The sequence below is a fragment of the Emydura macquarii genome, unplaced genomic scaffold, assembly GCF_026122565.2.
Source record: "Emydura macquarii macquarii isolate MOO-44397 ecotype Brisbane River unplaced genomic scaffold, CSIRO-AGI_Emac_v2 contig_306, whole genome shotgun sequence".
Lineage (NCBI taxonomy): Eukaryota > Metazoa > Chordata > Testudines > Chelidae > Emydura > Emydura macquarii.
Window position 1 is genome coordinate 5,754,874 of NW_027130443.1, and position 27,993 is coordinate 5,782,866.

At 43.7% G+C, this 27,993-nt stretch overlaps 1 protein-coding gene across 2 annotated transcripts; it reads left to right on the forward strand.

Annotated features, from left to right (window-relative positions):
* Positions 1-1,264: 1,264 nt before the first annotated feature.
* SCAMP4 (secretory carrier membrane protein 4) lies at positions 1,265-27,628 on the forward strand. 2 transcript variants are annotated; one of them, XM_067557644.1, is made up of 7 exons: positions 1,265-1,343; positions 8,950-9,006; positions 11,485-11,613; positions 15,507-15,663; positions 19,937-20,038; positions 21,155-21,272; positions 22,325-27,628. In XM_067557644.1, exons 2-7 carry the CDS (start codon positions 9,000-9,002, stop codon positions 22,499-22,501), a joined length of 690 nt encoding a protein of 229 aa, XP_067413745.1. In that variant the 5' UTR covers positions 1,265-1,343; positions 8,950-8,999; the 3' UTR covers positions 22,502-27,628. The 2 variants fall into 2 exon arrangements, with proteins under 2 accessions (XP_067413745.1, XP_067413755.1); XM_067557654.1 differs by lacking the exon at positions 1,265-1,343 and adding an exon at positions 1,489-1,506.
* Positions 27,629-27,993: the final 365 nt, after the last annotated feature.

Sequence of the window (27,993 nt, forward strand, 5' to 3'; positions counted from 1 at the left end):
TAGACAAGTTTCAAATCTCCTTGGATTGTACAGACAATCAGACAATGATCCTAATGAACCAGAGCTGCTGCAGATGGTTTTCAGTCTGAGCAGGACACTGCCTATGGCTGTTAGACAATACCCTGACTTTATGAGGTGCATACAGATTGTGTTCAGTATTAGATGGATTCCCAAAATCCCATTTAACTTCAATAGCAGTTGGGTACCTAACTCCCTTAGGTTGCTCAGAAGGCCTAAGGGTATGTCTACACTATAAATGCTACAGTGGCACAGCTGCAGCTACACCGCTGTAGCGTGGACACCTGCTAGAGAGACGGAAGGGGGTTTTCCCATCAGTAAATCCACCCCAAGAGGCGATAGCTGGGTCCACGGAAGAATTCATCCATTGACCTAGCAGTGACTGCTTAGGCTGGGACTCAGATTGGCTTAACTACGTTTTTCAGGCCGGGGGTGAATTTTTCAGACCCCTGAGCAACGTTGCAAGGACGACTTCGCTTTTAGGTGCAGCCCACGCCTGGCACTGAAGTGGACACCGGACTGGGGAGGAAAGGCGGTAACTTGGCTAGGTCCATGGCCACGCTAGAGATGCTTTGGCAGCACGGCTGCAGCGCTGTAGCACAGCCTCTCACTATAGCGCCGGGAGGGGAACCCGGCCGCTGTTGTAAATGCACCCCCACCCCCGAGATGGGCTTCCGGAAGAATCTCCCCGCGGCTTAGCGCTGTCTACATGAGGGCGTAGGCCGGCTGGACGACGGCTCTCAGGGGGGTGGATTTTTCACACCCCTCCGTGGGGCAGCTGGGCAGACCGAACTCTCTAGTGTTGACCGGTCCTCTGGGCGCAGAGCCAAGGGAGGGACGTGCCTGGTGGCGAGGGGTTGCGGGACGGGACGGGACGGTCCCAGAGCTGCAGGCCACAAAGGCCAGGTGGGGCGCAAAGGGGCAGAGGTCTAAGGAGGGGCAGAGGCCAGCCCAAGCAGTGACTCCAGGCCTGGCCAGCAGCCCTCACGCTGCTCCAGCTCCTGGGGGCTTCGCCTTTCCTCCCTCCAACATGGAACTGGCCCCCGCAGGCCGCCGTAGCCGCCCATCTCCGCCTGCCGCTCCCGCCTGGTTTCAGCCAACACCCCTTGGCCCGCTCCTTGGTCACGTGATGGGGAGGGACCAGCCCCGCTGTCACCGCGGGGCATGCTGGGAGAAGTAGTTCCTGGCCCCACTCGCAGCGGCGGGGGATCGGCGTTCCTGAAACGACAACTCCCAGCGTGCCCCGCGCGGCCGTTGCTACGGCCTGAACTCTAGAGGGAGCGGGAGGCTCCAGGGCCGGGCCCGGCAGTTGTGCTGATGCTGAGGTAAGAGCGATAATAAACGGCCGGGCAGCTACCCCCTGGGGTGACCGGCCTGACACGCCGGGAGCAGCCCCGAGCCCTGGTGAGACATGGGGGTAGCCGGGCCCCCGGCCCTGGCAAGCAGTTCACGGGGGCGGGGGGCGCCACCGGGCCACCCCCAACCCTGGTGAGTAAATAACGGGGGAGGGGGAAGTAACTGGGCAAACCCCTCCCCCCTCTCAGCGCTGGGGACTGATTGGGTTGGGAGCACTCCCCGCCCCTCCCCTCTGCCCCCCGAGAACTCTGCCCCCCAAGTCTGAACATTCAGCCCTGAGCGTTCAGTGCCTGACCTCTTCCCCTCTCCCCCGCCCCCCGGATTGCCGCTGCCCCGGTTTGCCCCGGGTTGCGCTGTGATGTGTGGCGAGCTGGGCCTGTGGCTCCCTGGCTGGGGGCTGCAAATGGCCGATTTGCATGTGGGGCCCTGGAGGGGATGCTGTGTTGAGCGGGGTGGGAGCGCTGCCTGGCATGCATCGCAGGGGCCACAGGCCAGGAGAGGCTGGCTGTACAGGGAATGCAAGGGCAGGTTGCCAATGGGGTGGTGGCAAGAAGGGTGGAAGTTTTTTTTCAGAGCATGTCTTGGGCACTAGCGGTTCCACATGTGCCCCTCAGTACAGAGAGATGGTTTTCCTGTCCCCCCTCGTCCCGCCACTCTTATTTTTCTGCCATACCTTTTGCTAAATATATTATGAAACTCTGTTTCTCTCACGCTGTAGTGATGAAATCTTTGTGCGGCTTATCTCTTTGACACATGTAAATAATCGATAATTATTTAATTTTTGTGTGTTCTTAATTTTACTTTGAGTCGAATCACGAGTACAGTTGCCCTTGTCTGCTGCAGAGGTCCCATGTGCTGGGCCGAGTAGTTGTAATGCAGTGTGGTGGTAGCACAGAAACACATGTGTTTCCTCTCATCTGGGGCCCACTTCTGCAATCTCTTAATCATGTGGGTAAGAATTATTTGCAGGAGTAATCCAATTGAAGCCAATGATTGTCTATCCTGTTTCTGTAGTGCATAGGGTGGGATCTTACCCCATCCTTTGGTAGCAGATGGGCTGTAAATAGTCCACCTGGGGTTGGGGAGAATTCCTCCAGAACAGGCATTGTGTTGGGCTTCCATAGACTGCCTTCTGTACATCCCAGTATAGGGGTTGAGAAGGAGCAGAGCAGTAGCATATATTTTAAGTAGGCTTGGCAAAGTTTAGATTTTATTTTTGTTTATAACTGACAGATAATGTCTATTTTAAGCATTTTTAAATTTTGTATCTATTTTTACAGTTGCAGGAAACTGGGGGGGTCAAGCCAGGATTATTTAATGACAGTAAATACAGAGATTCACGAAGTTGGTCTTAGGACTGTTAAAACAAAAATTGTCAATATCACATGTCAAAATATACAAAATAAATATCCTTCAGTCAAACTTCAACAAGTTCTCAAGTAGCATTTTTCTTTGCCTATCTGGAAATTTTGCTTATTCTTGAGGGAAATATTTTTGTCAGTTTGGGTGTTTATGGTGAAATTGACATTTATCAATAAAAGTCTCATCCTTCCAAGCCTGATTGAAAGCTATAGACATCCCTGGAAATCTAATTAATGTAGAGCCGCCCCCTAAGCTGTCTAATTGACAGAAAAAAAGGGTGATTTTTGTCTCATTCATCCCAGCAACCTCAGGATTGGGAGGGTGCAAAGGTGACGCAAAGCCTGTCAGTTAAGACTATGCTCCCTCTCTAGCCTGACAGTGAAACTGGCTATAAACAAAGATGAAATTGAATTAATTTATTTTGATTGTCCATTTTCCTATTTCTCTTTTAGGTACTGATATGGCCCTCATTACCACAATATCTGAATGCCTCGTAATCTTTAATGTGTTTACCCTCACGACACTCCTGTGAAGTAGGGCACTGCTTTTATCCCCTTTGTACAGATGGGGATCTGAGGCGCAGAGAGACTAAGGGATAGATATTTAGCAATATTTAGGTGGCTAACTTCCATTGACTTCAGTGTGACTTAGATGGTGTCTAGATACTTCTTAAGAATCTCACTGTAAGTGGCTTACTGAAGTCACACAGGAAGTCTTTGACCGAGCAAGGAATTGAACCTGGCTTTCACAAGTAAAGTTATAATCTAGGAACGAAAAACTTTCAGGATGTTGGGAGAGTCTATCTTGGGAAGCAATAGCTACATGGGGAACAAAAAATTGATAGTGGGTTATTCAATCTAGCAGACAGAACAAGATCCAATGGCTGGAAGTTGAAGCTAGATAAATTTAGACTGGAAATAAGCACAAATTTTTAACAGTGAGGGTAATTAACCACAGTGCAACTTACCAAGGATTGTGGTAGGTTCTCCATCATTGGCAATTTTTAAAGCAAGATTAACTATTTTTCTAAAAGATCTCCTCTAGTTAAAACAGGAATTGATGCAGGAAAGTGCTCTGACATGCTCTCCAGGAAGTCACACTAGATGAAAACAGTGATCATTTCTGGCCTTATTATCTGTGAATCTGTAAGTCTCAAGCTAGCAACATAACAGCTAGACTGTCCTTCCTCCAAGCTGAGAGAAATTCAAAGAGTAAATGAAAAGCACAAATAGCAAGAAATAAATCCAATGTAAGGTTTTCATTTGACAACCTCTGATATTAGAAACATGGGTAAAGAAATTTCTTTAATTACGACATGACTTCAAAGATGATGTATTAGTTTAATGTAACTTTTGTTGCCTGCTTTCTATGCAGCCAAGTGTTCTTTTTCTTCTATTTTTAAAACAGAAAAAGCTACCCTCAACAAGACACAAGGGCATGTTTGTATTTTTGAAATGGAAACAGTAGCAGCTTTCATTGAACCACATCTTGGTTTTGTGAGTTGTGAATTGGACTGTAAAATTTGAGTTAATTCATATTTTCTTATGAGCATAGTGGAAAAGGGAAGTGCGTTTTACATCAAGGTTTCCTTTAGTTTCCCCCCAGCAAAATGGATTTTATATTGAAAAGTCTATTGCTGCAGAGAGAGCTGGGGTAATACATTTTTAATCTGCTTTTTCAATTGATTTTAAAAACGTTTCTCCATGAATGTACAACAGAACTTATGTTTGTTAGTATCTTTCATACAAATGCATCACAAGACATGAGTCCATTACAATCTCTAGGTGCAGATGTAACTGTTCATCAGTATCTCTTCTTGCTTTACTGCTTATCAATATTTGCAATGCATCTGTTGCACTACACTTGTATCTTGCAGCTGGAGTTCACTGATGGCTAAGACTTCTTCAGATAGAAATATAGCATTGTACAGGTTATATATGCTCAAGACAATGGGAACTGAGCAACATCATCTTGCAGGAGCAGGATTTCTTCTTTTTTATCTTAACCTGCAATAAAGTCATTTATTTTGGCAGGGACTCCTGCAAATGCATGTTGGGAGTATGTAAAAACGACTCAATTGCCAAGCCATTTCAGAGTACTAAAGAAAAGTACTTCAAGGTTCAAGCCAGCAATGTAAGTGCATATCCACATATAAAGAGCTTGAGTTTGCTTCTGTTGAAATCCATGGCAAAAATTTCCATTGACTGCAGTGGGAGCAGGATTGGGGCGTGAAACCAACAGAACGAGAGGAATCTAAATAAATCCTGGAATCTGATCCTGCAATACTTAATTTGGCTTTGTCTTCACTGCAAAAAGTTATGGGGTTTTGTATGGTTTTGGTTTGGTTTGGTTTTTACATTGAAATTGCTATCTCCATGTAAAACACTCTTTAGAGTGAAAACACTGACTTCAGCGAGATTACTCAAGTAAGTAAGGGTTGCAGGGCAGGCTGCTGTATTCATTCATGTGCTGTAGTATAAAATCGCACATGAGATTTGGTAAGAGTTTGAGCCTGGTCTGCTCTTAAATTTTAGGTTGACATAGCTACGTCAGTCAGGTATGAAAAATCCACATCCTCTTAGCACCATAGGTAGGCCAACCTAGCCCCCCGTGTAGATGCAACTGTGTTGACAGAAGAATGCTTCTGACCTAGGTACTGTCTCTTAGGGAGGTGGTGGTCTGTACCGATGGTAAAACCCCATCCAACAGTGTATGCTGCGTCTGCACTAGGGGGTTATGTTTGCATAGCTATGGTTATGTAGCTATGCTGGTATAGTCCCACAGTGCAGATATAACCTAAGAAGGTGAATGAGGATAAAGAGTTAAGAAGACTTATCTTCTCTTTAGATGCTTTTAATTAATAAATAACGCTTTTTAGTAAAAACAATATCTTTATGGGGAAACTGGGACACTATGGCATAGCCTTCTGCAATGCCATGGATATAATTCAGGAGTCCTCCACAGTTGCATGCTCTAAGAGTACTGTATTGTCAGTATGCTTCCGCGTTAATCAGTCCTTAAAGTTCTATCTGCATTCCTCCGGCCTGAAAAAATGATGTCATTTGTTTGCCGATCTTTCCTTCAGTAATTGAGTTTTTTTTTTCTATTGACATTTTAATGTAATTGGTTGAATTGTGTGATTTGTTCTTTCCAAAAAAAATCTTATATCCTTTGTCAAAAGCAGCTCCAGGTGGGAGGGCCAAATTTAATTTGAACTGTCTTCATGCTTTTATTTCCTGTTTATACAACGAAAAGAACAAGGCAAGGCCAAAAAAAAAAAGCCTCAATTTATAAGTTATGTTTTAAGTTTAAAATGTCTGTCAGACAGCGTGTGAAGAGGTGATGATGGCTATTTGTATTGTGAAAGCCCTCAGGGGACTAGCTAAGATTTGGGTCCCACTGTGCAAACACACAGTAAGGGACAGCTCTGGCCCCAAAAAATGTATAAGCTACATAGGTTTTGTCTATGCTAAACTATGCCAGTATAGTTAAAGAGATTCAACCTCTGTAGTGAGGATGCAGTTATATCAGTATAAAGGTGCTCTATACCCCATATCTCTATTCCTGTATGGGAAGGGGAATAAGCTATACAGCAGAATCTCAGAGTTACAAACACCTCAAGAATGGATGTCATTCCTAACTCTCAAATGTTTGTAACTTTGAACAAATCGTTCTGGTTCTTTCAAAAGTTTACAACTAAACATTGATTTAATACAGCTTGGAAACTTTCCTATTCCGAAGAAATATGCAGCTTTCCCTTTATTTTAGTAGTTTATGTTTAACCCAGTACTGTACTACATTTGCTTCTCTCTCTCTTTTTTGGGTGTGTCTGCTGCTGACTGATTGTGTACTTCTGGTTCCAAATGAGTTGTGTGGCTGACTGGTCAGTTCATAACTCTGAGGTTCTACTGTACCAGTATGAGTCCTCTTTGTACCAGTATAACTGTCCACACTAAGGATTGTACAAGTATAACTAGATCAGTGTTTTAAAAAAAAAAATCACACCACTAAGCAAAATAGATATACTGGTACAAATGTGTGCAGACCAGGCCATAGACAAGACAGATAAAGGGGTGGGCGGAAATACAGAGGGTCAGAGACAAAAAGTCAGTTGCCTCAGGTCACAAGAAATTAGTGGTAGAGCTTTAACCAGAACTCGGTTCTCCTTACTCACAAGTTCAGTGCACTAGTCTCTAGATCAGTGGTTCTCAACCAGGGGTACATGTACCCCTAGGGGTACTCAGAGGTCTTTCAGGGGGTATATGAACTCATCTAGATCAGTGTTTTTCAACCTAAGGGTTGCAGCCCCACGTGGGGTCACAGGATGGATTTAGGGGGTTACAAGTGCAAAGCCAGAATTAGGGGATGGCAAGCAGGGCCTAACACCACAGGGGGCCCCATGAAGCTAAGTTACATGTTTCAGCCCCGGCTCACAAGTAAAAAACTGGCTCAAGTATCACACTGAAATGTAAGTACAATATTTATATTCCAATTGATTTATTTTATAATTCTATGGTAAAAATGAGAAAGTCAGCAATTTCTCAGTAATAGCGTGCTGTGACACTTCTGTTTTTTTGTCTGATTCTGTAAGCAAGTAGTTTTTAAGTGAGGTGAAACTTGGGGTACACAAAACAAATCAGACTCCTGACAGGGGTACAGTAGTCTGGAAAGGTTGAGATCACCCTGCAGTATGAGGTGGGATTTTGTAAGTGTATATTGTTTGTCATATTAAAGCAAGGGCTGACATATTTCCCTTCATTTTACCAGTTATGTTTGTTGGTACTTGAAAGTCTGGTTTAAAATTGTGGCCAAAACAGAATCCTTTTTTTTTTTTTTTTTTTTTTTTTCCAAAAAAATTTGTTTTCAACTTGGGTTCTACTGAAAGCGTTGGCATACATTTTTCTGTCTTTAAATATCAAGTAGGTAGAATCTGCTGTTCTCTATAAATGTGTGTGTGGTGCAGGACTGAAACGGGCAGCTTTTACTCAGGTGGGTAATTCCACTGCAGTCAGTGGAATTGCTGATGTGTGAATAATAGTTGCAGGATTGAGCCCTCCAAGAATTGCAATAAAGACTGGTCCTCCACCCCCACCCATCCCCTATTAATAAATCTTTGTTTGTAAAGTCTCTGTATATTCTTGCTTGATTTATTTTAAAATTTGTAATGATGGATGTGTGAATTCTGTGGGAGTTCTGTACTGCAAGTCTGGTTTCCTGCCAAACTTTTGTCTGAAAGAACTCTCTGTGAAGATAACATTAATTGTGTTGTCAGTTTCTGTGCTGCATCTGTGATTTTTTTTCTTGGGTGGGGGGAGAGGAAATGGGGGGGGGGGAAGAGAGAATATTTTTCCTGGCTAATAATGGGTTAATGATTAAGGCCTGGTCTACAGTAGGAACTTACATCAGTATAACTATCTCTCTCGGGGGATGTGAAAAATCATACTCCTGAGAGAGGTAGCTATACTGACCTAACCCCCAGTGTAGAATTCAGAATTCTTCCATTGACCTAGCTACCACCTCTTGGGGTACTAGATTACCTGTGCCGATGGGTGTAGGTGGTATCGAAACTGAAGCACTATGGCAGCAAAGCTGCAGCTGTGCCACTTTAGTGTTTTAAGCATCCTCATACCCTAACTGTCAAATTGGCAATTATGAAAGTGCCATGGTGAGCTGGGGAACAGTCAGATCATCCCACCACCTAAAACGAAACATCACATCTGCTGGGCTGGCACCAATTTCTTTTCCTGTGTGTGCATTTTTGCTTGGAACTGAGTCCAAACCAGACCCATTTGTCTCAGCTTGTTGTCTACTTCAGCTGGAATGTGCATGTGTTCTGGCAACAGTTTCCTCTTCAACCTCAGACTGTGCCAGGTACATCTAGGAGCACATTTGTACATTGCTGAGCAGTAAAACCGTTAAACGTGTTGACAGTAAGGTTGTAATTAAGCCTTCAAAGGTAACATCCCATTAATACAAATCAGGGTAATTTATCTTTCTCTCAGTGATAGTGTTTGAGCCTGCCTACTCTGTGCAGTTGGAGACAAGCGCTTTGCACTGGGAAAGCTGCGCTGACAGTCAAGAACTAGAATAATGATTTTTTTTTTTTAATTTGGACTTTGTGGAATATGGCAAAAATGCCTTTAAAATGGGGGTTTCTGTGGACATGGGTTATAGTTGCATTCTATTGATCTGATTCCTTTCTTTCTCTAATAGGTCCATTGCTGTCTGATTTCAGATTTCTCCAAGGAACGTTTCTAGTAGAAATGGCAGGTAAAGAGCAGTACTAAATACAGAGAAACAAAAACAATTGCAGATGACGTTTCGACAGTGTACAGCAATCAGCATCATGGATTAGGCATGACAAGCCTTTCTTCTTCTCTCTATGGGCCCTTTACATCCCTTGTAGAACCTTCTGGCTGCTCCTCTTTTCCTCCTGTTTTACACTGGCTGTCCTCAGCATCATTAATTGAGGTCATCATCCTACCCTAGAAGGTTGGATCTGACTTCCTAGATATTTGTGTGGAGGAAATTGGTCACTGCAGTCCCTTCCTACAGAGATTAAATGACTGCTTCCACAGCACTCCTAGCTGCCTTACGAACTTTAATCAAGGTTTTAATTCTGCCCCATTGAAAACAATAGCAAAACTCCCATTGACTTCACTGAGAGATGGAACAAGTCCTGAGCTTATACAATCTCTAAAATTGACAGTGTTTGTTTAGCAAATATTGTGCTTGCTGTGATCAAACAGTCTTGCCCTAGAGCAGAAGGGAATACTGTAGAAATCTCTGGGGCATGTGGTCAGGTCTGAGAGAGAATATTTTCTTACATTTCTATTGTCTTCCCTCTGAAGAAACCCCAAACAGTTTAAAATTGCATTGCACAGCAACCCTAAAATGCAGCCAACTCTGGGGTGGATGAGTAGCAGCCAACTGGCACACAGCATGGTACTTCACAGTAGAGGAGAACAATGGAGGAGGAAATTTTGGCCACTGACAAACCTTTAGCAAACTACAATGGGGTCATTAATTTTCAGGCCGTGAAGAATGCAGAGTAAACAATATGGTACTAAATGTATCTACCTTGGAGGGCTCCTCTGAATCTGCCAGGATTTGACCCTGTGCTTCAAGGACATCTATGGGCCAGATTCACTGGTAGCTCGCATTTGCGTAAATGCTGGTGGATGAGACCCCCTTGAGGGAGGGAAGGAGAGAGGGATCTGCAGTAACATAAAGTGGCTGCAACTATATATGTGGGAGGGGAGACAAAGAAGGGGCTAGCAGCACCCCAAAAAGAGTGTGGCCAGACCATTCATTCAGCAGCACAGAAAGGTGCCTGTTGTTCCTGTTTCTATAGAGAAGGGGTTTTGGGGTCTTTTTTGGGTTTTTTTTGCCAGAGCAGCATTTTATCTTCTCACACACACATGATGGCAAGGCAAAAGAGGGGGAACTCTCTGGGCCTGAAAGTTCATGTTCAGACACTTGTCTTGTCTTCCGTGCCATTTGGAAGTTTTCCCAGGACATTTTTCTTCTCTTCCTCTGGTTGGTTTTAATTCTGTTTACTGAAGCTGAAGACTTGAGACAGTTAGTCACAGTGCCCTGGAATCAAATTTTAATCAGCACTCAAAGGCAAGAACAAATATTCCCAAACACGTTGAAATGCACACATGGCTATATTAGATATACACATGTGCGTATCTTCCCAGCAGCTAACAGCAGTTTGGATTACACAATTTAAAGAGTCCTATTACTTATTTAAAATTTTTTTTAAATCAGTGGCTTAAAAATAAAATGCATGTAAGAAAGTGTGTTTCTCTTTGTTCCTTGTTGTGTGGATGTTCCGACTGTCTGTATCACAGTGTCTGAATTTATGGCTTGGTTTGCTAAGGACAGAGCTGAGTGAGGACAGAAATGTTGGATTTGGAAGGAAAAAGGGCCACAACATCAAATTCATCAACAGTAAAAACATTCCATATCTGCAGGGCAGATTGTCCACAAGAGTTAGTGTCTCATTTCCCCCTTTAACTGGATGGCATCCTTTTAGTGCAACATTTCTAGAGGACTGTTCTCCTAAAGTCACCGCTTTCGTTGTCATGAGACCATATCAGCTGCGGTCACAGGACCCGGTTACTGTGCCAGCAAGGTCTCCACTAAAAGTATAGGCTCTTCTTCAAGAAACCTCCATCGGTCTCTCTCCTGTGGGAGAGGAGAATCCCTGCTTTTAATTGGTCGGAAATGACTATCCATCCCTGCTTTTGTACCCTAACAGACCAGATAAAACTCTCCTGCAAGGGCTACTGCCACTAAATACAGTGAGCAACTTGCTTAGCTGGCCTCTCTCACACTACCTAAGCTACTAAGCTCTTGAGTCTCGGGTCCTAAGACTATTTTACACTGCAACTTTTATGGTCATTTATACCAGTGAAACACTACCAAATCAGAATGGTGGTGCTTTTCCCCTGGTTTGCACTGATCTAAATGACTGCACAGGCCACAGAGCAACAGAGAATGTCCAGGGTGAAGATAAGTGCTGATGATAAACTGGATGCCAGGAGGTAGTGATCCTCTTCTCTTCTAAGGATGGGTGTTTTTTTCAGGGTTGTTCCAAGCTTCCACACACACTAGGTCTCTGAGCTTCCTTTAGGTATTTCCATGCTGGGAAAGTGTGGGTGTGGGGGTCATGTCATTATGATTATTCATTAATTTAAGAGAATGTCTGAGTTAGCTAAACTGTGTGTGTTTGTTTTGTAGAGAAGGTAAATAACTTCCCTCCGCTTCCCAAGTTTATTCCTTTGAAACCATGCTTCTACCAGAACTTTGTCGATGAAATTCCCATAGACCATCAGACTCTGGTGAAGAGAATTTACCACTTATGGATCTGTAAGTGAAATTATGAAATTATTTTGAGAAATTATATATATTGGGCTCAACAACAGCAATACAAAGGTAAATCCCAGTGTACTGCATGTTTCAGAGTTTTACTGCTGATCACTTATGAACAAAATCTTCCTTGTAGGATGCTGTGGTGTAGTTTGTGTCTGATTTTTTTGACCTGTTGTTCCTTGAAGCTTACTTCAAAAGTAACCTCAGGAATTCTAGTGCAAGTACTCCTGGGGTAAGATTCATTGTGAGTGAGGGAATTCCCATCTGGGGCTTACATTTAAAACCAAGATCCTGCAGTCAGATCCACACTGGCAGACCCTTGTGGAGCCCTCTTGATTTCAGTGGGACTCTGCGCCAGTGCTAGCCTTTACTCACATGGCCTGATTACAGAATCCACGTCTTTTCAGGAGAGAACAGGTTATTTTCAAATGTATTTACAACTTTTGTTAAAAATCTGCAGATGTATTTATTTAAATGTATCCATGACTCTAGTGCTATACACACATGCACACACATGTATGTGTGTGTAAACTGTCAGCTGATTACTATTCATAAAACTCTCTCATCCACTCCCAAGTAAAATTCTCCCCTTTAGTGTAATAAACGCAATCCACAAAAATGTTCTTATCTGCAACAAGAGGTATCCTTTAACTATATTTTTCTGTAAATTTCCCTAAATGACATGCAGAACTCTCCTAAATCTGATTAGATGGGCAGTGCTATTTGTAACATTGCTGTAGCCGTGTTGCTCCCAGGATATGAGAGAAGGTAAGCGAGGTAATATCTATTACTGGACTAACTTCTGCTGGTGAAAGAGACAAGCTTTTGAGCTCCATAGAGCTCTTCTTCAGGTTTGGGTAAGGTAATAAGAGTGTAGCAGCTAAATACAAGGTCGAATTGATTGTTAAGCATAAGTAGTTAACACCTTACAAGAAACCATTCAAAATGAAGTGGGCAATGAACACAATCATAGGACAAAGGAAAGTTCATGAGTAATGAACTGTTGTAATAAGACACAAAACCAGTATCTCTATTGAGTCCATGTTGTGACAGGCAAGTTTAGGACCCATGGATCTGGAAAGGTGTTTTGTCAGGAATATTGATCATTGTAGCAGGGGAGATACGTCTGCACATTTTGCATCTGTTGTTATGACTGGGTTGGTGCTGCTTTGCTGGTCTGTGTGGAGCTTGCTCCTAATGATGAGTTGGTGAGGTTGTTTGAAGACTAGAAGAGGGGGTTCAGGAAAGATTTCTATCAGGATGGGGTCCCCATCAAGTGTGGGTTGTAATTGTTTGATACCCTGTATGGGTTCCAGTGGGGGGTGGTAGATGATAACAATTGATAGGCAGTTCTGTTTTGAGCAGCAGGTGCTGTTGGGTCTCACAGTCCACTGAACTTTTACTCTCTAGCTGAACAGTTCTGAAACCAGGAGTGGAAACTAAGCTTTCCTTTCTCTGGAATGAAACCATATTAGACCCCAATGGGCAGCCTGTAGAAAGGGAAGGGTGGCCAGGGACAATGCTCTTGAAGATGGAAATATCCCTTCGTCCTACCAACCCTTTTCTCCCAAAATATCTGTCATCCCCGCTTCCTTTCCAACTACAGAAATAATTTTCTCACTGAGGGACGCACTTGATGCTGTGGGTTTCATTCCAAATGTATAGTATGTGTGCGTGAGAGAGATCTGCGTGTGTATAAACAATAGTATAATCTGTCACTTCATTGTTCTTTCGTTGTTCACAGATGCTGAAATGAGCTCTGTAATTTTCTTGCCTAAAGAAGCTGCTTGTCTCCTCTAAACTAACTAGTTAACTTTGCAATATGCAACATTTATCTTTGTGTGTGACTTTTTTTTAAACAAAGCATCCCTCATTCAATTTAATGGAAAAATGGAAAGGTGCCAGCCATTTAGACAACTGGGCACACGTCTGTCTGAGCAGACCTGGGCTTTCCACTGTGCATTTTAGATTTCCATCTGTTGCACATTTTCTGTTTGGGTCATTCTGGGATGACATGGAGGACAGATCCAGAGAGGAGACAGTGAAAAAGAGAAGAAAAATATTTAAAATAAATACATACTAGATGGCTGAAGGTTCATTATTTTAATTGGACTTGAACATTTAATAACAAAAGGTGTATGGAGATTTGGGGAATCCTGTACCAAAGCTCCCACTACTGGAGAACAAATGCCTATGTAAATCACATAATGAACCTCCTTTGCATTACCACTTTATAGGCACCATTGGTTTTAAGAGGGTTTTTAAAATTATTTTCTTGTTTTTATAGCCCACGTGAGTTATCAAACTAAAACTTCTAGGATCTCCAGTTAGTCACCTTAAATGGGATTTAAACTTTAACTTAAAAGTGACTTTTCCTTTTGCACAATCTTAAGGCATCTGCAAACTAGGGCATTTAAAGCAAGTCTTTTGTTAACCCTTTACAGTTAACCAATACCATAGAAGTGAAACCTGCATAATTCAGAGGAGAAGGGATTTTTTTAAAATAAAAACTGTTTTTTGATTTTTTTTAACCCCAATTTAACTTAAATACCTGAATAATCAGTTAGAAAGATTCCAGAGGGGTAGCCCTGTTAGTCTGTATACAGCAAAAACAACGAGAGTCCTCTAGCACCTTAAAGACTAGCAAATTTCTGCATCTGATGAAGTGGGTTGCAGCCCACGAAAGCTTATGTGCACAGAAATTTGTTAGTCTTTAAGGTGCTACAGGGCTCTCATTGTTTTTGCAGTTAGAAAGAATCGTCTCATTAAAGATTGTGTGATGTATTGGAACACAATAATTTGTTAATTGCTCAGCATTCCCAAGGTGGGTTGAGGGGACATACACTCCACACTCAACTTGATGGTATATCTCTGTTCAGATATAACATTGATAACATTTTAATGCTCCATTCTGTCAATTCTAAAATATCAGGGAATGTTTTAGGTATCAATGTGCAGCACTCTGTTGATATTTGGGTGAGGGCCGTGAGAAAACTGGAAGGTGGAAAATGGCATCACACCCAGTTCCTGGCATCAATTTAGTGAAGCCATGGCTTCAAGCCCCTCTGTAATTTTTTTTAGGTTGAAGAACCACTTGATGAAAGCTTACAACACTTTCCAGCATAACACCCTATCTCATCTCTGCTCAGCCTCCCAATAGAGATAAACAAATTGACACCCTGACTCATGTATCTTCCAGACAGGAAGAACTAAAATAATAATGGAGGGTAAGGGGGGGCGGCATGTGCAGACCCTGGTATTGGTGGATGTGGAACCCTATTATGAGGGTTGGGGAAATAGGGGAACACAGAGCCCCTGCCATGGAGGGGAATAGGGTGCCCAGAGGCCCTGGCATGATGGGGAACAATGATTTGGGGGAGACTCTGCATAGAGCCGTTACTTTGACTTTGTGCTAGCCAGGGAAGCTACTTGTGCTGGGGGTGTTCTTTTCAAAGGGGTGTTTCCACTCTTTTAAAGGCCCTTTTATGCCACCAGAATTACACCACATCTTGGTGTAATTAAAAATCTGGCCATTCAGTTTTACTTCGTAACAAAGGAGGTCCCAGTCCTGATCTTCCACTGATCCCTTGCAGAATTATCTACCCAGTTTTCCTTCCACTAACATATGCTTCCAGATGAGTTCCTTGCTTCCTCTACTAGTATCTGTCCCAGTCCAAAGCTGACAATCCCTAGGAGCAGTTCTTCAGGTTACAGCAGAAGCCATGCCATGTGGTCAGCTTGTTGATAATGTACACCCCAATCATGTCATTATGCTAACAATTCCTCCTATATTAAGGTCCCCTTGTATTATAATACAAGCCATTGGCTTCCTCTTTTTCTGAAGCCAGCAAACAGCACTGCTTATGCCCTCTCCTGTTCTCTCTTTATAGTTTATAGCATCACACTAGTGGTGAATCTAATTGGCTGCCTGGCATGGTGGATTGGTGGTGGTTATGGCGTCAATTTTGGCTTGGCCATCCTTTGGCTTGTTCTCTTCAGCCCCTGCAGTTACATATGTTGGTTCCGGCCTGTATACAAAGCCTTTCGGTAAGTAGAAGCTCACCTTCTTTCTTTGATTAAAGGATTTCCTCTCTGAGGTTTGTTTAGTAAACATTGACCAAGAAGACAATGCCCACAAGCTGTTCTGTCTGTCAGGGCAAAGATTAAGGAGAAAGTAAATGGAATGTTCAGTTGCAACAATATTTGATTAAGAAAGTTTGGCCAGTTCAGGAGCTTATATGTGGAGCTAGAGGGCTACTTGTCTCTGGGTGGCTGGTTTGAATCCAGCCCAGGCAGAGAGCAACTGAAAGTTGCTGCTATCTGATGGTTGTTTTATGGCCTGTTGTTGTTTGTATTATGATAGGGTCTAAAGGTCTCAACCAAGATAGGGATCCCATTGTTGGTGCTGGACAGATACGGACTAAGAGCTGGTCCCTGCCCCAAAGAGTTTACAGTTTAAATAGACGAGACAAAGGATGGAGGTAGTGGGAAGGATACAGTCTACAAGCAACGTATGAGCAGAATGAAGAATGGGATGATTAGCAAGAAGTATCCATGCCCACAAAACATCACCCTTGCTACAAACTGGCCCCTTCCTGGCAGAGAGGTCCAGGTCTGAAAAAGCCACAGAAACTTAACTTCTCTCTTGTCCCCATAAAAGATTGCTTCAGATCAGCACTGATTTATGTTGGTGAAGAGGGGCTTGCAACAAGATCATACATTGCCAAGAACCTTGCAGTTTGATCTATTCTGTGGTCATCACAGCCTTCCACGAGCATGAAATGCATGTTTTAAAAAATGTAAAATTGTTAGTGTATTGCAATTATTAAATATCCTTGGGGTTAATTAAACATTCACATTACTAATAGTAAAAGAGACATTATTCTGGAAGTTTGTTTTGAGATTCTTGGTTCTCAGTTCTTTGGTTGCTAAGAACTGTTCTGTTTTTGTCTCTAGACACAGCATCTAGCTACTCTTACTTTTTTTTTTATTAAATATCCCACAAAGACCCAGGCCTCTTCTCAAACTGCACAAATATATTTAAAATCATCCTACATTTTTAATATTTTAAAAATTAATAATCATTTGCATTTCTCTAGTGCCTGCTGGGAACTGCAAAGCACTTTGCAAACATTAGTGCATTGAGTCTCGCAACATTTCTGTGAGAGACTTAGTTTAATCCCCATTTTGCTTAGGGAAACTGAGGCGTAAAGAGGGGAAGTTATTTTCCCACGGTCATAGAGCAAGTCACTAGCAGAGCTGACAGGAGTCTGTCATTCCAGTTTCCTAGACAAGCGTCTCGCTCGTCTCCCCCAAGACCAAAGTATTTTTTTAATTGGTTAATCTCAAATTCAATGGTAAGAGAAGTTAATTTAGAAAATAGCAAAAGTAACTGACGGGAATAGAAGCATGTGCTTAGATGTAGATTCAGGAAAGCACTTAAGGGCTCACCTTGAATACTAACAAAATATGTGTGTTAATATAGTGGTGATGATTAAAACTGTAGCAACTAAGTTAATTACATTATAGAAGGCAAAGGAGGATGACTTCTAAAAGGAAATAAAAAAGCAAAGGAATTGACTCATCTGAAACTCTTGAAGGAAGTGAAAAACGAAATCTGAGAAGTCACTCTATTAGGCTGCTGGTTTTGGGGTATTTTTTTTCCCATTCCCTTTTTTCTAATTCAGAGGTCCATGAGGTTTCCATGTCACTAGTAGAACCCTGTTCAAAGGGCACTTTCCATTCCAGAGTCTGGGAAAAATTACTCCTCCGCATTGCTTTCTTCTGGGCTTTGTGGAGTCAGTTTCTAATTATTTCTTTAATGCTGTTTGTGTGTGTTTGTGCAACTGAGCATTGGAAGGCCCTCGAGATTACCCTGTGTAAATACTTCTATATAAAATCAATGCCCTAGGCACAGACTGGCGAGCCACAGAGCAGTTAGTTTGTCATTAATTTGGAGAAGACTTTAAAGAAAATAGGGTGTAATTGGGGAAATCCTTTATGGGAAAGGAATACTGTAGCTAGATTGATTACAGCCAGTCTGACTGTAGAAAGTCAGGTCAGTTCTGCTTGCTAGGCTTATTCCTGGATGTTACAGTCATGGTAAATATTGGGATCACATACTCCATAGAGACTGATGTGAAACATTCACCATATGTACACATCCAAAGTTAAATTAGATGCAAAGCCTTGGCATGAGAGTAGAGTTGTGGCAAATGTCCAGTGGAAAGGTGAATCAGAATTCACCTTTTCCAAGTATGGTAGCTCAGGGGTTTTCAACCTTTTTTCATTTGCAGACCCTTAACAAATTTCGAATGGAGGTGTGGACCCAAGGGTGCTGGAACAATTTTTATAGTGAGAGTGCTGAGAGCCATTGAACCAAACTGTAAACCCTATAATGGGAAGCCCTTCAAACCAGGGGGTGCAGCAGCACCCCTGGGACCCTAATTCCAGCACCTGTGCGTGGACCCCTTTGAAAATCTTAGACATAGTCTGTGGACCACAGGTGGAAAATCACTGTTTTATGGTAACAGCAACCTTTTGCGAACCCCTTAAACATAGTCCAGGAACCCTAGGTTGAAAACCACTGCTGTAGCGGATTCCCATACATCCCTTCAGATAGAGATTTTTCGCTATTGCCAGGTCATAGTCATGAGAGTCCATTTAAAGGTCCATCCTGGAATGTAGTCCTTTCACTGTGATTTGGTTTCAGTACTGAAACAAATAATCCATGTTTAAGGTAATTCTATCATAGTAAATGTGCTATATTCAGATGCAGTATCTGAAAGGAGAATGATGATGGCATTTTGCTCTCCTGTAGCATTGTTCAGCCTAGGATTTCCTGTCTCTTTTACAACACCCCGAGAGGTAATAATAATATTAAAGGGACACAGCTTCCTTTGACCTGCCCTTTGTGTAGTCATTCACAATTTGCACAGGTGCAAATGACTGCACAAGGTACAGGGCCAGAGAGAATCAGTCCTGAGGGTTTCCAACTTGCCCAAGGTCAGTCTCTTTCGTCTGCTCTAGCCATTAAGTACCAGATTTACAACAGTATTTAGGTGCCTAAAGATGCAGATAGGCACCTAGGAGGAATTAAATAAGCAATTAAATGAGTTAGGTTGACTTTCAATGCGAGTTAGGCACCTAACCTGCTTAGGCAGCTAGAAGATTTACAGAAGCACCTCTCTGCATCTTTAGATGCCTTCATAGCTTTGTACATCTGGCCCTAGAACACAGACCCTCCCTGTTCCTGTGGTTCAGTGGATTTGGTGTCAATCATTTGCATTATTAAATATGGTAGGTCACCAGGTTTGAGTGAGTCCAGAGGTAAACTTTGGTTAAAATAAAGGTATTCCTTGCCAAAGAATGACTGGCTAATGTAGGTGATGTTACTAGATGAAGATGTTGTATTTGATGGTACTGTCTGGGCTACTATTGCTCTATGGTACGGTTTAGGGCTATGCTAAGCCTCAGTACAACTTGTGATGGCGAGGTCATAGAGCACACTTAGTTTTGGTAGCTACCATGCACACTTGGAGTTATATTCAGACCACAAACATAAACTCTGCTGACCTAGTTCAATAGTTTGACGCCTGCCTGCCTATCCAACCAAAAGGCATAGATGCCGTGGAGTTGCAAAAAGCAGCGTTGCCTCTGAACACCACGTCTTTCCCCACTTTTTCCTCAGGCAGCAGTTCATTAGGCTCACATGCACTCCATACATGGCTGCCAGAGCTATTTTTCTTCCTAATCCATCCCAGAGCTGGATTATCAGTGGCTCATCTCCTTAACCACATGTGTGTAAACTGATGACAAACAGCCACTGGGATATTCCTAGCTAAGATTCTTGTTCTCAGTAAGTGCATTACATGCAAATACAGGATCTGTCTGGTTGCCAGCCCTTGTGCCCATGGGTTCCCATGGCCTTGTGCCTGCTCACAAGTGTTGCATTATGAGAAACATAGGTGTCAAGCTGCATTGAGTTTAGACATGAAGTCAGGATAACACTGCAAGAGGCTGCTGAGGTATTGGTGGTAAACATCGTGCCTCCCTGCATGTTGTCATACGTGTAGTTACTTTGTTAGGTCAATTACTGAAGGAGATTAAGTCCCGCTGATGCAAAGACCTGTCTGCTTCCACCACTAGAGAGAGATGGATGGATATTGGTCTTCAAAGCACAAAACTGAGTAGGGATCTATTGCTTCCTGAGAAAGTGAAGTGTGTATGGGGATGAGGTCAGGACTGGACGTAGTACCATGGTACAGTGTAAGGTTATAAACCCCATGCATTCTCCCTAACGGCCTCTCTCATTTCACAGGTCTGACAGCTCTTTCAATTTTATGGCCTTTTTCTTCATCTTTGGTGCCCAGTTTATTCTGACCGTCATACAATCGATCGGTATCTCCGGATGGGGAGCATGGTAAGCAGGATGCTCCCATGGTCTTTTAACGGAGCACTCCATCCATGTCCTCTCCCAGTCTAGCTGCAGAGATTTTGTCCCATAGATCCAGCCTATGTTCCACATTTCCATGCCTTAAATGCTAATGTTTGGGGGTTGGGGAAGATGATAGGGGAAACGGTTGCATGAAAAAAGATCCTGGTCGGAATGAAGGCATGTTTTCAGCCCCTCTCATCTTGCTAAGGTAATGACTGAATACGTTACATGATTTGAGCCAGTATAGGGTTTTCATCCCTCTGTTTTTTCAGGGCTGCGTTTCCTCACCCCGGTAAATAACCATGACCACACCATTGCAATGGAGACGCCATCTATGAATTTGCAGTTAGGTTCCACGCCCAGCTGCTGGGGGGTGTGAATGAGGAGATCAAGACCTCTTATCATTTCTTACCATCTTCTCCATGCACATAGGTTTCACTTCATTTCCAGTCTACAGAGCTAGAGTCCCAAGGTTTATCCTTAAATAATAATTGGAGGCTATGTTAGTGACCTTCCCTGTTTAGGTCACAACAGGTTGGTAATTTAACCTGCCATCTCTAGAGACCTGGATGCAAATCCTACCAGAGCTAGAATAACAGAAAACAAAGTGCTACACAGAGTGCAGTGTTTAAACACTCATCCTCACAGTGCCACATGAGGCACAAGATGAAGACCTGTGGGAAATGGAGAAGCAGAGCTAACATTAAGGACTTTGAGGTTCCTGGTTCTTAGCCCCAGCTTCATTGCACTAGCCCATACTACCTCTGAACGAGTGAGAATACATTTGGTTCCCTTATGGATGTTTGTTCCCCTCCTAAAACCTCACCATTCAACTCGCTTTCTTTAGTGACCTAGAATTCAAATAGCAGGGGATGTTGCAGGTCAGGACTTGAGGTGCATTAACAGAGATGTGCAGGGGAAGTATCTACCTGTGCTGCATCTGGTTCTTGCCCCAGTTCTTACTTTTCCATTCTTTTCCAGGAGCTTTGCAACTCACTTGCAAACATTTTCAGGGTGGGGGGTGACAACAACCTCTCTCTGACAGTGGAACTGAAAACAGAAACTACAATGATGCCATCTCTGTATTTCACTTTCTTCCAGTGGATGGTTGGCTGCCACTGCTTTTTTCAGTACCAATGTTGCAGCTGCTGTGTTCATGCTGTTTTCAGCCATAATGTTTACGATGTCTGCGGTTGCGATGTCCTTCTACATCCTAAGGGTAAGTGCTTCAGTTGCCTTTCTGACATGGAGTATCTATCAATTCTTTGCATCAAAGCAAAGGGAATCATCAGTTTAGTGGTCACTGTAACCACTCGCATGCTATAAAGTTGATAGAATAGACAGTGAGAGGGCTGCCCCCCTGCCAAGCCAGATCTCCGACAGGACAAATCTAGATGAAAGGTTGAGAGAACCCTCAATTGCAGTCTCCATGCAATGCAACCATGTCCCTCCCAGCACGTATCCATGGACAGTCATTGATTCTGAGAATTGAACCTGCTGAGACCCACACAATGAGGGATTGGGGTGGTGGGAGAGAGATTCATGGGAGGATCTTTCTCCTTAAGACGGTCTGCAGAAGGAAAAAGCTGGAGAGCCACTGTCTTAGGCAATACAGCAGGAGAGACTGCAATAGAAGTACTTTGAACTTCATGGGAGGAGAAAAGCTGGAGGGGTAAGATCAGTCACAAGAGGAAGATGCCAAAGCTGATAAGTCCAACAAAATACGTTCTCTACCTCAAAGCAGTTGTCATGATGACACTTTACCTCTGGGATGCAGGAGCACACTGCCCTCTTTGAGACCACAGCTAGTGCTGCTCCAGTCACGTGTTGGTCAGCCATTAGTGGAGTGATTTTTCTCAGCCTCCTGCACCTCTGTACACCCAGCTATAAAACTCTCCAATCACGCCCCCAAGCAGCAGTTCAGTTATACTGAAGTATAGGTAAACTGTGACCTAGTTTGGATAAGTTCCTTCTAACATCATTATGCTGCGATTCCCCAACCGGAGTTAGTCATAATGCTGCCCTGAGTTGAAAGATTGTGTGTAGATCTTCTCTGTCTCCTACTCTCTGTTGCCATCTGCTGCACTGTTCTGTGTATAGTGCCCTTGTTCCTTTGGAACGTGACACTTGACAGAGAGGTTACCAGATACATGAGGCTTCAACATGAAGTGTCTAGTTTATTAGACATTAACAAAGTACGTTAGTCCCTGTTGGAAAGGGAGCCGAATATCTGCTGCTGATTCTTCCCTTGCTCTCTTGATTACTTGTTAGGTACATAAAATTTACCGAGGGGCTGGCGGAAGCTTTCGGAAAGCCCAGGATGAATGGAACAGCGGCTCATGGAGGGATCCCCCAAGCAGGGAAGCTCAGTACAATAACTTTTCTGGAAACAGTCTGCCACAGTATCCCACGGTGCCCAACTATCCCACGGGAAATCAGTGGCCTTAAGCTGCAACTGCTGTCAAACTGCCTGGATTATTATTTTTTTGTCTCATTATTATTATTATTATTTTATTATTTGAAAAGATCATTTGTGTGTTTTCCCCATCATTTTAGGTTTTTTTTTTTTTAATCCTATCCTCCCCATGACTGCAGAAAATCTGTGCACTCAGCCTGTGCTGCCTCCAGGCCTTTGCACATCTCTGTTGGAACATTTTATTTTGTGCACAGTCGCCAGTATTTGCCTTGCTGCAGACCGAGGAACTATTCACTGCCCTTGCTCAGGGGAATCATCCAATGATCAGTATGTGGAAAAGACTGATTTTCCCCTCTGTGGAAAACATTTTAAGATGCTCTTCCCCCACCACCTTCATTCTTATCAGATGCACAGGGCGCCACCGCCATCTTCCTGTTACTGAGCAGGGGACAAAATTGAAAATGGGCATCAACCAGCGTCTCCTGATGATGAATTTTCTGGAGTTTCTATTTCTTGAAGGGAAATGTCTCATCAATTTTATTTTGTGCCTAGTAAGAGTGAAATTGGTGACCAGGGCTCCCTTGCTGTTCATAAAGCCTTTGAAGGTCTATAACCTTCTCTTGTGTTCTCTACAGTGAGAGAATGCTTTAGATAGCTCTGCCCACAGTGAATAATTGCTAATCAGATGCAGTTTCCAGCAGAGCCTCCACTCAGCGGGTGAGGTATTGTTCTATTAGAACTCTTGCCCCCTCTCTTCCCCAAGGTATTTTTTTATGATGGGGTCTACATGCTTTGAAAGTAGTGGTTCATCTCACTTGTCTATGACCCTGGCTTGCTAATGGCCTGATTGAAAGCCAATGGAATCAGTGACTTCAATGGGCTTTGGATCAGACTGCATCAGTGATATTCACTCCTATGTAGATAGCCGGCACAAGACTTAGACAGCATTTAAGTCCCACTTATGCAGTGTCTAGGTTTTGTGCTGGCCCCAAGTATCTCCCTCCTGATTACGTCATGAGGATTTGTCAATGGGGTGAGATGCAAATAATATCCCGGCTACAGTTCTGTAGCCAGGTACTGGATAACTTTATAAATATGAATACAAAGAGTTGCCTGTGTGATCTGGAAAAATGGGTGGATTAATCCTGATTTTATTCTGACACAATTGGGATCAGAATCTGACACCAAGTTTCTTATGCTTGTGAATTGTTCTCTTGCAACATGTCACCTGTTAGACTACAAAAAGCTTAATATTCTTGTTAACGATCCATTATTTAGTCATGCAGGACCGCTACCCATGTATACAACTGACAGTGCTGGTGTGTTATGAGCTCTTCTCTCTACTTCAGCATGCAGGCAGAGAGAGGTATTGTCTTTCCCTAAGAAGCTGTTTGAGGGGAAAATAAAGTTCCTGTTGAGAGGGTCTTTTCTTGCTGAGAACTAGGCCATGTCTACACTGCAAATGCTTTGCTGGTCTAGCTATACCGACAGACCTATACCTAGTGTAGACCTAGCTTATGGTGACAGAAGGAGTTTTTCTGTTGTCACAGTAACACTACATCTGTGAATGACATTAGTACGTCAATGAAAGCACTCTTACGCTGGCTGAGCTGCGTTTATGCTGGGAGTTTTGCCAACCTAGCTATGTTGGCTAGGGGGTATGTTGTTTTTTTTTCCCCCATGCCCCCAACCAACATAGCTATGCTGGCAAAACTTTGTAGTGTAGACCTGGCCCTAGTAAGAGTCCTAGTGCTGACTTCCAGCCTTTTATCCGTTTCCCATGTCACAAGTATTGGACTGTATAGGCAGAGCAGTCAAATTCCTTTCCATTTCGTACTACATCATTCCAAAGCAGTAACAGCGACACTTTCCCTTTTCTCCTTAAAAATGTGCTACTCAAATGTTAAGATTTTCCAATCTGCCTGTGAGAATTGGATGCCCAATTTCCATTAATTTTTATGGGAACTGAGCCTCTGAAACCCTTCCGCAGCTTTGAATGTCTCAGCTAAAGACCCTGTGACGTGCTGAGAGCTTCAGGGAGAGAGAGAGAGAGAGAGGTGAGGGAGGCTTGGTACTTGTCTGATCTGCAGACTGCAGTACTGGTGCTGGATTCTGCTCTGTCGTGGTGCTGTGAATCCAGAGGAACTCATAGGTGTCTGCGGAGTTATGCCAAATTGACACTGAATAGCTGAAAACAGAAGGTCTCCCAGCTGGATGGAATCCATTTGCAAATGATCTTTTGAAAATGGTCTCTATACAAGTGCCTTATTCAGAAAAATATTAGCTCTTGGGGGAGAATTCTTCCTCCCCTGGTGCCCCACTCCCCATTTGGTTTATTCTTAATTTTTCCTACCTGCATATATTGTAAATATTAAGTAAGTGAAATGCTTTACCTTGGGATTTGCGTGACATCTTTGTTATCAGATGGGCCAAAGGAAAAGCAACTGATTAACACTGGAGGCCAAAGCCTCCTTGAACTTCAGTTTACAAGCAGCATTTCTCATTGTTGCAAAACCAGCCCTTTGCTGGGCCTCTCAAAATATCTTTCTAACACATTCCTGTGTGCGTGTGTGTGCGAGAGAGTGTGAGCGATTGTTTGCTCATAGACACAAGGATAGATACTTAAAACTTTGCTAACAAAATATAGTCCAATCATGTTGCCGAACTTTTAGTTGCCTTCATCTTGCATAGAGTGTTACATGTGGATTTTCTTTGCATGCTTGCCATCAAAAGGGCGGTGAAAGACACCTGCCTGTTGTTTAACTCCCTGGAAATACAGACCTGCTGCCCAGGGGATGAGGTTAAAATTCCCAGTGGGTGGATCGTGTTAACATAAACGGGAACCATGCCTTTAATTTGCCACGTTGGGAAGGCTGAAGACTTGGTGCCTGTCTACCCTCATCCTGGAAGGGGTGGACTATCCTCCATTGCTCTTGGCCGTTATTTTCAATTTGGGATGACAGAGGGTGCGCTGTAATTCCAGAAAGTTGACTCAATCAATGTGCTGCCAGAACTGTTGTTGTGGCTTATTTTTGGAATCATAGCTATATTTTTATAAATGTAATGTTTACATTAGAAAGCTAAGGAACTACCAATGTTTCGGAGAATTGTTAACCTGGACTTAGCCAACTTTTCATTTTTGTTCTGCATCATGTTGTGTGGGATGCTCTGTGTCGTCTGTGGGGTTCTTTGTTGTTTTCCTCATCAAATAAACACTCATTCTGTGCTCGATGAGAGGAGCATGGCTACCTTGGAGGTGTGTATGTATTCTTAGATGGTTGGAAGAAAATACTGAACGGGGCTAACTAGATCTCACGATTTCCCTCAGAAAACTCCAAAGCCTTCTGGGAAATGAGGGTTTTGTACAAGTAGAGGAACAATGCATTGTGGGTGAAATTCACCCCTTTCCTGGGGGCCAATGCAAGGCATATGTACTATTTAATTTATCTTCTTTTAGCACTTTTCAACTATAGATATTTGCAAAGTCCTTTACAAATGAGATATTCTCCCCAATGTGCAGATGGGGAAACCGTGGGCAAGTCATGTCTCTCTATGCCTTGGTCGCCCAGCAAGCCCCTGGCATAGCTGGGAATAGAACCAATGTTTCCTGAGTCCAAGTCCAGTGTTCTATCCACTGGACAACACTGCCTTTCCTAAGTAGCACCTAGGACTCAGGCTGGTCCTCTGCATAGAGATGAATTTCACCTGGTACAAGTTACGGCCTGGGAGGGTATTGATCAGCTTTGGGTTAAACAGGCTCCTGCTGAACGCTGAATTCAGTCAAGTGTCCCTACACACACAGTTCACAGTGTACTCCTGAAAGGTTGCTTAACTTAACATTTCACGTTTCACAGGGAGTCTGAAAAGCACTTAGCAGAGCAGGTGACAGTTAACACCTTCTGTCAACATGGCAGACCTATTTGGTGTATTCACCTAGGCCTGCGTTCTGGTCTTTGTATTCCTGTTGACTTTCAGTGGAAGCAGGATTTGGCCCAAGGTGAAATTCACTGCAGCGTGAAGGACTCGCACAAGGCCCTAGGCACCATTAAAGTAGGGTAAATAGCAGGTGCTGGTTACCTGCATAGGGCTGGGGGGGATATCACCCTTAATGCACCGTTAGCAATTCACTAATGGTAGTAAATGGCAGCTGCTTCATAGAGTGGTTTGCTGCGGTGAGGTGGACTGTCATCCTCAGGTCTCCATTCAGTGCAGAGGAATAGACTCTCCTCGTGGGCCTTGATCTCGCAAAGCCTTGCATGGAGCATACCAAGCGGCACTAGGTAGCCACTCGCCAAGCCTAGGTAGGCATGGTCTCTTGCACCGAGTGGTAGTGGGTCAGGAGCACTGTGCACTCACTCCCTGGTACACAATTGCAGAGGGTACAAAGGGAGGTGTGGGCAGAAGTTGGCCATGTCTTGAGATGTAGGCCCGACCATGGCCCTCATCGTGGTCCTGAGGGACTCAGCTCCAGCCTGTCCTCTCAGGCCTCCCTCCAGCTAAGGGGCAGGTGTGACTTGGCACCCATCCAGTTGTGCTCCTGTTGTTTGTATTGCAGCTGTGCCTAGGAGCCCCGGCTGTGGGTCAGGACCCCATTGTGCTAGGAGCTGTATAAACAGAGAACAAAGAGCGCCTGCCCCAAGGAGCTTGCCCATGAGTTCCCACTTCTCCCTCTCAGCAGTGGTTACAGTACACTCGTGCCCCTGCAGCTGGGGAAGATCAAGCCCTCTCTTTGTGCGCGTGGCCCATGTTATAATGTGCACCTGCTTGTTTGCCTGACTTCTGCCACGTTCCCAGTGTCTGCGCATTTTCCTCGAGCCCAAGACGTGAATGTTTTGTAACAGAAAGGTTAAGCTTGTCTGAGCAGTTTGCTTTTCCCTGTGCTTTTAAATTGGTGGATTTTGTATTCTCTGCTTATGAATTAGCCTAATTAGCTTGACACCCTCTGGGATGAGTGCAGGGTTAGCAGATGTATGTTTTCCAACAGTAATACAGCGGCTTTTGTAACTGGCTTGCTAATGCTAACGCTGGATCTAGAGCATGAGTTGTATTGATCTCTGCAATACGTGTCTGCGCGCTACCCTTCCCCACCAATGTATTTAACACTGAATTGCAGCATGCTGGAGCCTTCGAGTTAAATAAAAGTCAAACCATTTTGCTTTTCCTGTCGTCAACTCCAAAGGACAATCTAAGATCTCGAGTCAAGTGTCTGAACGTGTTGGATGTTTTGTGGCCTCGGATCAGAGCGCTGGCCCATCTCCTCCAGTGCCTGCCTGTGGACCTGATGTGCACAAGGAGGAGCCTGCAGGAACTCCTGCTGAAGGCAGTGGATGTTCTGGCTGGGATGGGAGGTGCTTGCAGTAATATTCTGGGGTATCCTGATACTCAAAGGCAGGGGGAGGGGAGAAATCCCCTCAGGCTGGTTGTGCAGTACTGTACAGGGAGGGATTGACACCCTTCCATGCCCTGCAGCAATCTGTTTATGCCCTGAAGGATGAGATTTGATTACCCAGCTTGCATATCTATA

Excerpts from the sequence above, each read along its gene's own strand:
- SCAMP4 (XM_067557644.1), top strand. Across the intron at positions 15,664-19,936 it reads CCTGTATACAAAGCCTTTCG|GTCTGACAGCTCTTTCAATT; the intron begins GTAAGTAGAAGC and ends CTCATTTCACAG. Across the intron at positions 21,273-22,324 it reads TGTCCTTCTACATCCTAAGG|GTACATAAAATTTACCGAGG; the intron begins GTAAGTGCTTCA and ends ATTACTTGTTAG.